We start from the raw sequence: 12,190 nt of genomic DNA, 5'->3' as shown, positions 1-12,190 counted from the left end.
GAAATCCAAGAGAAGGCCGCATACATGTCTTAAATTTAACAAACAAATGCGTTTTTATTTTCATTTCAAACATTTTCTATCGAAATTAAACAGCCAATAAGCAGTTAAGTTGGTTGCTTGGCGTTAGTACAAGCGGGAAGTATGGCGGCGATGGAGGGGGGAGTAGGAGCTAAAATGTTAGAGATAAAAGGTATGGTGTTCTGTTCAATTAGAGTGTAAACCGTGTCACATTTTCTCTAGACCTCTGTCGTGGGGGGATCTACACATGGCCACAGATATCGAGAACGCCTTTTGGTGTAATTCCATTATACAATAAGGTTTTGCGTTTGTTTTGGATCAAGGCGCAACTGGCCCGATGCGTAATGGGTGTTGTAGTTTTTTTGTGTTCTCATAATTCCGGAGTTGGGAGTAAGAGCCCCGAGGTTGGGGACTACAGGTCCCACGATGCCTTGTAAAGTCATGGTGACAGTTGGTAGGAACTGAAGTGTAGTCGTTACTGCTGAGAGTCTTCGCTGCTCATCCTGTTTCTTTTGGAAATACGATATTGGATTAAAATAACCTTTAGATTAATGCAGCCATACATTTAAAATAAGTTCTGTGGAGCCGCTGGTTTATTGTGTTCCTTTCGTTCACAAAGAGTCGTGAAAGTATTCAATTTTACAAGGCTGTTTCTCAAACAACTGTCAGGAGATTTCTGTTTTAACTGTAAAGCCGTGTCCTGTTATATTTAAGATTGTAAACATATGGAAAACGCAGTTTAGCTAACGAGAATAGTGTCTTTGAACGAGAACTGTTACTATATTTGAAACATGGGAGTAGAAAGCCCGAAGTTAGACAAATATGGTAAGTACGAGTTTTACACATTTTCTTCTAGCATACTCTAGCTATGATTTTCAATTTTGTACTACCCGCTTCTTAAATATCTTAAATCTGTACATATATTTCAACATTAATTTAGTTATGCTATTATAATAGTCATTGCAACCACATCGGGCATTTTTATTTGGTACTTGACGGTATTCTGTTCGTCTATAAGAGTATATTTGCGTCTATAAAAACCCTATTTCTGTTATTCAACCAGAACAGCCCAGAGCGCTTGGTACACTGAACACCGGTGGAACACTGTTTGGAATCACAGCGAACTATTTGAATACGAAAAAACGTTTAAAATGGGTCTAGTCAAGTTCACGTCTCCAGATTTGGAAAATGACTACTGTATGCCTCCTTGCCTGCATTGTTTTCATTTATGTGACTCCTCTTTCTCTTCCTTTGGGATAGTGGGATAGAATGTCTGCTTTTATAAAGAAATTCCACATTCAAATCGAATGAGATGTGGCCCTGTGCAGTGTTGATAAAAGTTACTCTTAAATCCATTAATGTTACAAATTATTCATGTAAGGGATTGGTTGGTTTTTTTTATGAGTAAGGAATCACATTTAAGAGGCAGTGTATTACATTACATTTCCCCCAAAATTCTTGTTATCTAGTTAGTGCTGACATCCATGGTCCTTTAGCGGAGACAGTGGGGGACTGGAGTGTACTGTAGCAGATGAAGCTCCCAGATGCTTGCAGTCAAGTGTCTCTGTGAGAAGCTGTCTAATACTGCTTCCTTTGGTTAGCAGCATGGAGAGAATATAATCCTTACATTGATATCGTGCTTTACTGGACACTCCACTCAAAGCACTTTACAGGTAATGGGTACTCCCATCTACTAAGAATGTACAGCCCATCCTAGATGATGTGACGACACTATAGTGCGTCAGTACACTCCCCACACACCAGCTCTCAGTGGGGAGGAGAACAGAGTGATGAAGCCAGTTCAGAGATGGGGATTATTAGGAGGCCATGATAGGTAAAGGCCAGGGGAGAATTTGTCCAGGACACCAGGTTAACACCCCTCCTCTTTTTGAGAAATGCCCTAGGATTTTAAGTGACCACAGAAAGTCAGGACCCCGGTTTTATGTCTGATCTGAAGGACGGCGCCTTTTTACAATATAATGTCCCCATCACTGTACTGGGGTGTAGGACCCACACAGACCTCAGCATTAGCGCTCCCCACTGATCCCACTAACACCTCTTCCAGCAGCAACCTGAGCTTTCCCAGGAGGTCTCCCATCCAGGTTCTGGCCAGGCTCACACCTGCTGAGCTCCTGTGGGCTGCCAGCTGTGAGTTGCAGGTTATTACAGCTGTTATAGAATACTGCTGACTGAGTGGGAGGGGATTGTGCTGTTCTTTTTTGTTTTGCTTGTTCTTTGAGACATTTTAGGCAAATATAAAACTGTTTCCGCGAGACGGCTATCAGGTTACCCTAATGTATTGTGATATGTCTGGGATTCTATCCCTTGACGATGTAATTTCACCTGTTTCCTGTTTTGGCATCTTCTGTATCTTCCTGGCTGTTGTGATGTGCCTGTCTGGGTTGTCCACCCTAGTACAGTCCTCTTGTGTTTGCTGTGTGCTCAGGCCCTGTGGTGGACCTCTCCGCCCAGGGGATCCAGAGGCTGGAGCCTTCTCTCCCCTGCCCCGCTGGTGCCCACACTCTCATCCTGGACCGGAACCAGATCATAAAGCTCGAGCACCTGGAGAAGTGTGAGGAGCTCCTGCAGGTCTGGCCTGGAACCCGATCTCATCTCGTTAATGTATTCATGAGGTTTCAACCGAAAGCTCCCCATCTAGCTTGTTTTTATTCTTAAATATTTTGTTTTGATCTTTGCTGCTCTCGTCTGCTGAAAATGTGAAAGAGATGTACAGTAGTTTATCATACAACTCAACTTTTTATGGGCATAGTGGATACGCTGTTGAGTTCCTTGAGCTTAGCTGCATGGGGCCCTATGTATGTCAGTAAATTAATAAACAGTGCCATTGGTAAAAAAAACATTTTTTAATTCCTATGTATGCATGTTGCATGTAGAACATTTTGGGATAAAAAAGGGGATCCACTTTACCTACTACAGAAACATAGCACCCATCTGGGTTGTGTGGATCAGCTTGCAGCTTCACTGCCCACTAAGGAGAAGTGAGAAATTAAATCACTAGCTGAATTAAGAGGGAAGTTTAATTGGATATGATTCTGTAATGCCAGGGGGAATTTAGCAAGGGGACTGGTGTTAACACCCCTTTTTTTATAAAGTGTCATTGGATCTTTATTAACCAAGTAATCTGGACCTCAACTCAAACTCTCATCTCAAGACTGTCATTTTCTCCAGCAGTCCCATTTCTCTTGATCACTGTACAGTTCACCACAGCAGTTGAGTCTTTGATTCTCAATGCCTCATCCTGGAGGTCTGGAGAACTCTGCATTGCTATTTTGCTCACTAACCCTCCTTTCTGTTCTCCTCAGTCTTGAGAGCCTTTTTCAGGGGTCACTTTTGCTGGGACAGCTAGCTAACTTTGCAGATAAGAAACCTGGGTGAATCCATGGAGTGGGATTGTGAAAGAGATGATAAATCTCTTTCACAAAATCAAAGCTACCCAAAACCAGCTCTTTAATATTCTTTTACTTCTCCTCATTTGTCCAGTTGTCTGTTGCCAATAACCGTCTGGTACGCTTGATGGGGGTATCCAAACTGGTAAACCTGAGAGTGCTGAACTTGCCTAACAACAGCATCGGCTACATTGAAGGGCTGAAAGATCTTGGACACCTGGAATGGCTGAACCTGGCTGGGAACAACATCAAGGTAAGTTAAAACAATTCCAGTACTTTTTCAGCTTCAAGGCTCTTGTGAACTGTCATTGGTGCATTCCGTTCTTTCCTTAGACAATATTTTGCAATATGATCTCAGTCTTTCACAAATAGTTATTTTTAATGTAAGTTCTCATCTATTATTGAATTCATTGATAGACAAAGAACAGTATTAATCACGGTCATTGTAGCCGTAGTTTTGTTTTGCCACAAAAAAAAAGGAATTATAATAAAACTGAAAATGATCCTCAATAATTGCACTTTTAAATGTCCATCTAACCATTGCTGTGAATGGTACAGGTGCAAAAGTCCAGAACAGGACCCTTTGTTTATTACTGTTGCCATTTGATTATTTTTGGTATGTTTGTTGATGTGCTTATTTATTGGTTAAAGACTTTGAATTATTGTATTTTATTCAGAAAAGAGGGAAGTTCTCTTCATGGCTGAATAAAACTATGCCTTCCACAACACAGTGTTGTGTGTTGAGTTTGTTTTAAAATAAATATTTTGTAACCGAAAAACAATGGAAGTACAAAAGGTAGCACTAAATGGTTCACACCACCTACAACTTTTTGTCCTCAGGTCGTTGAGCAGCTGAACAGCTGTGTGGCTCTCAAACATCTGGATTTGTCTGACAACAATATATCACAGATCGGTGACCTCTCAAGGCTTTCAAGCTTAAAGGTAAAATCCTAACCGAGACCTTGTTTATACGGGATGGATAAACTCATCAGCGTCTTGTTTACTCTGCAAGCTCTTGAGTTTGGACAGCAGAGTTGTCCTGGGTAACACTGGACACTCACAGGCGCTTCCCTGGCAAGCTGAGATCCATCCATTGGCACTTGGCCATTTCTATGTCATTGCATTGGGATCCTCTCTGGAAACGTGTTCTGGGCTGCTGTGTTCAGTTACTGGCACAGCTCAGCCTGTGCTCCAGGCATGTGCCTTTTATGCGTTGAGCTGCTCGGACCATAGCTTCATTATAACTTTTGTACATGGCAGCTCCTGATTCTGTACTTGTGGAGAAGGGAGCTGTCACTTAGCTGAAGAAAGATTAGGACCTTTTCTTATTTAGAAAAGTTTTTTTTTGGTAATGTGGGGATAGCAGTCTCCCCACATTTAGTTCAACAAGCTTTACTGATTGCTACTGATGATATCATTAGTGCCAGCCAGCTTTTTGACACAGTGAGAAGCTGTGATTGATACATTTTTTCTGAACCATTAGAGATGGGCAGGGTGGCAATAAAACCTTTAAACACTCTGGAGGACTGTAATGCGCTGTTCATATTTTTAAACTTGTCATGTGTGGTGTTTCAGAGGGTTGATTTAACGAGCCATGTGCCTTTATATAGACTCTCCTCCTTCATGGAAATATGATAACTACTCTGCGGACTGTACCAGCTCACTTGCCTTCAGGACTGACCATCCTGTCCCTGGCAGAGAATGAAATTCGAGACCTCAATGAGGTAACGTCATGTTCTTTGAGTTAGTATCATGGCCTTGCTTGTTTCAGGACATACAACAAGATCAATTGTAAATATATTTAAGTATGCTCTTTCGGTCTCAAAATGTATGTTGTGATCAGAGTGCAGGCTGATTTACATACAGAATATCCAACTTACATGAGACAGGGGGGAGTGGAGTGAAGAGCATTAAAAATTGAGAGGTCTCACCAGTGTGTAATTGTTAATGGCCAGGATGCTGTTAGGGGACAGTGACTGTAGAAAGGTGATGGTCCTGATTGATTCGTACAGTACTTCTTATTTTTATTGTTTTGCTCTTAAGCAATGTTGCTATACATTGTAACCAGTTGTAACAAAACAGCCAAGTGTGGAGAAGAGAAAGCTTAATCATTTTCAAGAGAGAAAATATAAAGACTTCATCCCTATCGATAAAGACTAGTATTATTTTATATTTTAAATGATTTTGACCAAACAATATTTGTTAGATTATATAAGCAGCTTTAGTATTTGATTTCTAAATACAGACCTACATTAAATATTTCATATGTACAGTACGTTACAGAGTGAAACATGCAATGTGAAGCATGACTTTGATATTGTATTTTAACTCCAGGACTGGTCTTTCCTATGTGGTTGAATCTGAAAGACACATAGTTGTTTGAAATAATTGCAGGTGTCTTACCTGGCTCCCCTCCCTGAACTGGAGCAGCTATCCATCATGAGTAACCCCTGTGTCATGGCAACACCGTCTCTGCCCGGCTTTGACTACCGGCCATATATAGTTAGCTGGTGTCTCAGTCTTAACATTCTGGATGGTTATGTGGTGTCTCAGAAGGAGGGGTGAGTACTCAAGATATAGAACAAAATCCTGATCAGTTTTCAATCGGTAAGAGGTGAGCTGTCCGAGCTCAACATTTTTTTTAATGCATGACATTTCTGGTTTGTTGTGGAATCATGTTTTGTAGTTTATTATGGTATAATGTACATGTACAGGTTTATGCTATACTTTTTCATTACATTCATGATATTATCATCTCTTTGTTACTATGTAAGCATTCTGTGGTATGCAAAATTTCATGTGTCCCCAAATTCTTATCCTGAAATGTCCAACCCATACCTCCAGGTTTCTCGAGCAGGTGAGACCTGCCGTACAGTATGTTGCTCAGGTATTGGTCATATCTTTTGTGTTGTTCTTTCTAGTTTGAAAGCAGAGTGGCTTTATAGCCAAGGCAAAGGACGCTCATACCGCCCCGGACAGCACATCCAGCTGGTCCAGTACCTGGCAACCGTCTGTCCTCTCACCTCCACCCCAGCGTTGCAGTCTGCAGAAGATGCCAAGCTGGAGAAGATACTGAACAAGCAGAGGTAGGACCATGTACAGTTTAGTGCAGTTTTATCACATTTCTCACTTGTGGGAAATCTGTGCCGTGAGAATCCCCACGCTGCTCAAGTAAAGAGAAATTTCTTCTCGGAGGCTTTTTAAGGCACTTGTTCCGTAATGGTGCAAATAAACTGAAATTAGAAATCTAAAAATAACTTTTGCTTATTTAGGTCCAAATGTCATTTAGAGGCAAAAGATATATAAAGACATATTAGAGGCAAACACTCTGTGTCATTTAGCTGATACTGTTCTGTGAATTTGCACATCTCCAGGCTTCATCAAAAACAGCTCCTCCAGCAGACTGTGAAAGGAGGGCCCTTCTCATCATCCACACTCAGCCGGCCCTCTTATCTTGAGGTGGAGCAGAGCCCCGTTTACACACCAGGGGCGTCGGAGGAGAGAGGTGGGACACACATTAGCTGTGGTAATGTCTGAGGTAGTGCAATGAAACTGCTGTCATCCATTAGAATGGTTACCCTTGAGGAGAATTCATAGGTCTCCACCTTCATTCACTTTGGAACTCAGTGTAATTAAACAGCTTCCCGTCAAAGTTAAGGATAGCCTTCTTCTTCTGTAATAAGATGATGTTTTTTTGGATTAGGTTCAAAAAGGTTCCCTGGAAATGAGCGTTTCTAAATTGGGTAACAATTAGAAAAATGAAAGGGCATGTAGTTTTATTTGTAAAAAATGTGACTTGACCCAAACGTACAAAATAAGAAAGTCCTATGATATACATTTCCTGTTGTGGCTCAGAACCCATCACGCAGGTCAACACCTGGCTGGGCCGGAGCGTCTCCTCGGACCACTCCTATGCTGCCGATCCCGTCACGCGCCCGCCTGCCGCGGACGGCGAGCCCCTCTTCCTGGAGGACGTGCAGACGGACGAGGACAAGCTCAACTGCAGCCTCCTGTGCTCCGAGTCCACCTTCATGCCCGTCGCATCTGGCATGTTTCCCCTGTCCCCCACCCGTCAGCTCCAGCTCGAGAGCGTGGAGGAGCCCGCCCTGAACTTGACCAGCTGCAGCGACACGCGGGAGGAGCAGCTGGTGGCAAAGGGGCAGGGGGCGGCCGCAGCGGGGCTGCCCGACTCACACATGCCCAGCATGGGCTTCCTCGCGTGCACCGCCGACTGCCTTCAGTCAGGCTGCCAGCACCTGGACCAGGTGCATGCCTTCGAGGAGTGTTCTGACTGCTCTCCTGTAGACGGGGAGCAGCAGGGCCGGACCAGCGGGGAGAGGAGTCCTGACTTGGACGAAGCAGCTGTGAAAATCCAGGCGTGGTGGCGGGGCCTGTGGACCAGGCGTTTCCACCCCGCGGCAAAGGAGGTCCGCGCGGAAATCCGCCTCCGCCGAATGCAGGAGCACATAGTGTTTCTGTCCGACGAGCTGGCTCGGTGAGGGTCACACATCACAGCCCAGACCTTCTGTTTAGAAGTTTAGAAGGGGGTATCAAGGCAAACATCAGTAGACCTGCAGAAAACAGTATTGACACCCCTTCATCCATACATTTCTAATAACCTCTAAGTTCAAAGCGGGGGTATTCTATCTGAAATTATTTAAGTCTTATGCACTTTTTTAATACTGTATTTTTTATTATATGCTATAGCATAAAAATCTACTAGTTTTTAAGGCCACCCATGTTCGCATGTGTTTCCTCCTGATGCTCTGGTTTCCTCCCACAGTCTAAAAACATGTTAAGTTAAGTGGCTTCTGGGAAAATTGGCCCTGGTGTGAGTGTGTGCGTGTTTGTGTCTGTGTGTGCCCTGTGACGGACTGGTGTCCCGTCCAGGGTGCGCCCGTGACCATACGAACTCCACTGGGGTAAGATCACCCCAGGTCCAGAACTGAACCCGGGGCCCCTTCGGTTCAAGGCAGCAATGCTAATACATGAAAAGGATATTAAGTTTGAAAAAAAATGTGCATCATTTTCTAATTTCATAAAATGGAATACCTTAGGAGGGATCTTAATGTTTTTTCAAGGTACTGTAAATACATAGGAATAGGTATTATTTGTGCATTGGAATATGTGGTCTTCTTTTCATCTAATGTCTTTTCCAGTCTGAATCATTAAAGCTCCTGCTTAGGATCACTGCCCACATGAGATCTCTGTCCATATATCTGAACCTTATTACTCAGGAGACTCAAAAGAGTACTTTTTTCCTGTTTCCTTTTTAAAGCTAAAAGAATAAAGGCACTTCACTATAACAATGAATGATGGATGTACATAATCATTTGGACATTTGTGCAAGGGAACGGAGTCTGATATTTTATCTCACGGGGATGATATTGTCTTCACACCAGTTCTGATAGCAGGTTCTGTTTCTTCTTTCAGGTTAAGAAAAGACCGGGAGGAGGAGAGAATCCAGAGGCTCGTGCAAGAAGAAGCTGTCAAATTCCTATGGAAACAAGTAAGTGCAAAGCAACAGATTTATAGTTTATGAAAGAAAAGTAATGAAAAACTAGGCTGAAGTGCATGTACGACTGAAAACAGGAGATGCTTCTTTAGACAATATTTTGGCATAGTATGGAACGAGTGGCCCTGCCAGTCTATACGCTGGCATCCTTTAAAACACGTCTAGATGAGATCCTCGAATCAGTCCCTTAGCTGCTGAAAAAACAACTGAGGGCCCGAATGGCCTCTTCTAATTTGTCGCCATTCTTTACTAGAGAAATTCCTTGAAGAAAGCACATGAAATTGTAATTAACTAGTTCATTGTTGTATAAAGTCTCATTAAAAAAATAAAAATAAACTCAGCCACAGAAGCCCTTTTTGAAGAACCTAATGCGCAAACACTTTATTCTGTATTTCTCCTTAAAGCTTCAGACCTTCCAGTTGTGGCAGCAGTCTGTCAACCAGCAGCTCCAGACCTTCTCCCAGCTCGGAGCCCCTGTGTCCAGCACCGCATTTGGGCTGGCTTCCTCCAGTCTGTGTGAGTCTCCGTCCCAGGAGTCCTTGGCTCCCAACGCGGACAGTCCCGCTGCCCGCTGCTGTGAGCGCTCCTTCCCCGACTCGGGCTTCCATTCTTCGGGTGAACCGCAGGGAGCTCTGGCCACCAGCCACAGCGCCATGGACGACAGCTCGAGCTCGGCCACGGGGGACACCCTGGAGACGGTGCGCCCCGTGGCTGATGGGAAGAAGGACGTCGCCGACGCGGGTAGCCGGGACAGCTCTCGCAGCGAGCAGGACAGCAGCCTCCTACAGCAGTACCTCACCTCGGTCCGGCAGCTGGAGGAAGCTGAGGAAGCTGAGGAGGAGGAGGAGGAGGAGGAGGCAGGGAAGAGGACAGACAGCCCTATCCCCCTGACAGCCCAAGAGAGGAGCTGTCCTCTGCCTCCAGCTCCTGAAGAGACCCCCCCTGCCTTCGAAACAGATGAAGTTCCCCACCTGGAGAGAGAAGGGGAACCTGAGAGGCAGGCCCTGTTTCTTGGAGTGGGAGTGTGACGGAGCGGGGTAGTTGGGGAGTAGACACGACCATGTTTTTTGAGTCCTAGCGCACCACGTTGGTCTCTCCTCACAGCAGGAAGCTGACGTGTCTCTCGGCGCCAGCTCACAGACTGTTGATCTGAAGTGCGGTGTGGACATTACTGATCGGCATGCAAACCTGGTACCTATCTATCCTGCCTGGTACCTTTCACACGCTTTTCCTTGTTTATCTCTCGTTACTTTGCTCCTTCATTAACCGTAGCAGTATTTCCTCAGAGATTCGCAAAACATCCTTCTTTTCTTACAGAAACACTTATTGGTCAAACTTTCACAGACTCATCATTTGAACATTTATGCCTTAGGGCCTTTGAGTAAATAAAATCCATGGATGTTTCCCAATAGTGTTTTGTAAGAACTTTTAGGGAGCACACGTGATTTTAGTACCGATTTAGTATGTGCCCAGCTAATATTCTTCATTGCTGATCTAAAGGAAGCTGGAAATACCCTGTGAAAAACAGAAAGGAGATGTGTTAGAGAAATCTGAGAAGAGGATGTCTACCCTCTCCTCTGTGAAATGTTCTGGATCTTAAACTGGAGATTGTGTCTTGCTTCCCTTTTTTTATTTTTAAAAGTCAGAAATAGCAGAATTATTTCCTTGAGGTTCTTTTATGTATGTTCAAAATCAACAATTCTTTCAGATCCTAATACAGTCAGTAAATGAATCTTGCATGATTATGCTGATGCTGTGCCGATTAATTATGAATGTGATTTCATTTTCGTGTTATTAAGAATCCCTTGACATTCAAATACCCCGCCTCCATTATTTTACTTTTTGTGTTCAAAATCCTGAATGTGAGGCTTTGGGAAATTGGAATGATGTAATTTTCCAACATTAAGCACACAGTACCATTTAGTATTGGTTGTCAGTTATTGTGAATTGCTGCATTTTGTATCGTTCTCAAATTTATTTGCCAGCTTTTATTTGTAGGAAATGTAAATTGTGCACCCACCTAACCTTAAATAGTTTGAAATGGTGTCCCCTTTACTAAAATGCTGAGAAGTATATGAATAGTACTGAATTCTAGCACTTGGATATTGCTGATGTGAACCCATGACTGCCATTAGGATGCAACAGTGGCAGTGCACAGTTGGGTTTTCACTGACAGGACTAGTTGAGCTGGACTTCACATGAACTCTCAATGCGCAGATGTCTCAGTGGCTTAATTAGAGATACCTGTTTTCCAGCTGGCATTCAAACTGTTTGCATTCCGCTGGTGATGGCTTGTTAGTTCTTACTGAAAAGGTTTCATTGGTAATTGAAATTCAGTAGCAGCTAGTTATATACAGACATACTTTGAGGATCTTATATTTAAAATAAGCCCTTAGTTTTTTTTCATTGGTGACTGACGATATGAGGAAAACCCTCGAGTTCCAACTGCAGTTTCCAAAGATCAGTGATGAATGACTTGAACATTTCTCTGCTTTACCATATTGTAAAGCCTTTAACCTGTTGTTGAGTAATTCATGACTGTTATGTTATATATAAAAATAAAACTCAGTAACATATTTACATAGTAAAATATAGCTAATGCATGGTAAATATACAGGATTAAGAAAACTGTTTCTGCTCATAATTCTTCATCTGACTGTTAAAGTACATTTTGGAACCATGCACTGCTATGTTAATTGTCTTAAATATTACTGGGAACCTTTTTTGGAAAGAAGAAGGGCAAAGTACAGCTTACTATTGAATGTAGCCTTGCACAGAATGAGTAATGTTCCTACAATAAAGATTGACAGGGCCTGTTTTATGACCATTTAGTGAAAGCAAACATTTTCTCCTTCATTTACAGGCTGTCAGAAGTGAGATCAGTGGATGCCAAATTAAACTATTACAAAGGCAGAACTGTTTTGGAGAAATGCATAGTACATTCAATGGAAGGAAGTATTTTAAAGCTTTAGTTCCTCCATTGAGTCAGCCACATGAAGTAAATGTTAGCTGTGTGGCTTTCTTTTTTTAATGCTCAGATTAATTAAGCATGCAAGGTCCATATGGATGCAAGTCTCTGTAGCACTTAAGAAGTTCAAACTTATAAATAGAACAATGTTTTGTAAATAAAATATGTACATTTATTTTCTGTGTATTTATGAATGTTTTTTATGTAAAGTTTTGAAACTTCTTTTTCCAATTGCCACAATAACACGCATTACAAACTTGCAACAAATCTTTGAAGGTCTGA

The 12,190-nt window shown here is 42.7% G+C and overlaps 1 protein-coding gene across 4 annotated transcripts; it reads left to right on the top strand.

The window, feature by feature from the left end:
* Positions 1–97: 97 nt before the first annotated feature.
* On the top strand, positions 98–12,083 carry cep97 (centrosomal protein 97). 4 transcript variants are annotated; one of them, XM_088648139.1, is made up of 11 exons: positions 98–190; positions 2,465–2,607; positions 3,520–3,678; positions 4,266–4,367; positions 5,036–5,149; positions 5,820–5,986; positions 6,347–6,511; positions 6,800–6,930; positions 7,281–7,920; positions 8,859–8,934; positions 9,345–12,083. In XM_088648139.1, the coding sequence occupies exons 1-11, from the start codon at positions 142–144 to the stop codon at positions 9,966–9,968; spliced, it is 2,370 nt and encodes a 789-aa protein (XP_088504265.1). In that variant the 5' UTR covers positions 98–141; the 3' UTR covers positions 9,969–12,083. The 4 variants fall into 4 exon arrangements, with proteins under 4 accessions (XP_088504265.1, XP_088504248.1, XP_088504257.1 ...); XM_088648122.1 differs by having other exon boundaries at positions 6,800–6,951; XM_088648131.1 differs by lacking the exon at positions 98–190 and adding an exon at positions 206–843 and having other exon boundaries at positions 6,800–6,951.
* The last annotated feature ends 107 nt before the right edge of the window (positions 12,084–12,190 follow it).

The sequence above is a fragment of the Lepisosteus platostomus genome, chromosome 2 (assembly GCF_059453375.1).
Source record: "Lepisosteus platostomus isolate fLepPlt1 chromosome 2, fLepPlt1.hap1, whole genome shotgun sequence".
Lineage (NCBI taxonomy): Eukaryota > Metazoa > Chordata > Actinopteri > Semionotiformes > Lepisosteidae > Lepisosteus > Lepisosteus platostomus.
Note: the sequence above shows the minus strand (reverse complement) of the source record. Positions and strands in the feature narration are given on the sequence as shown.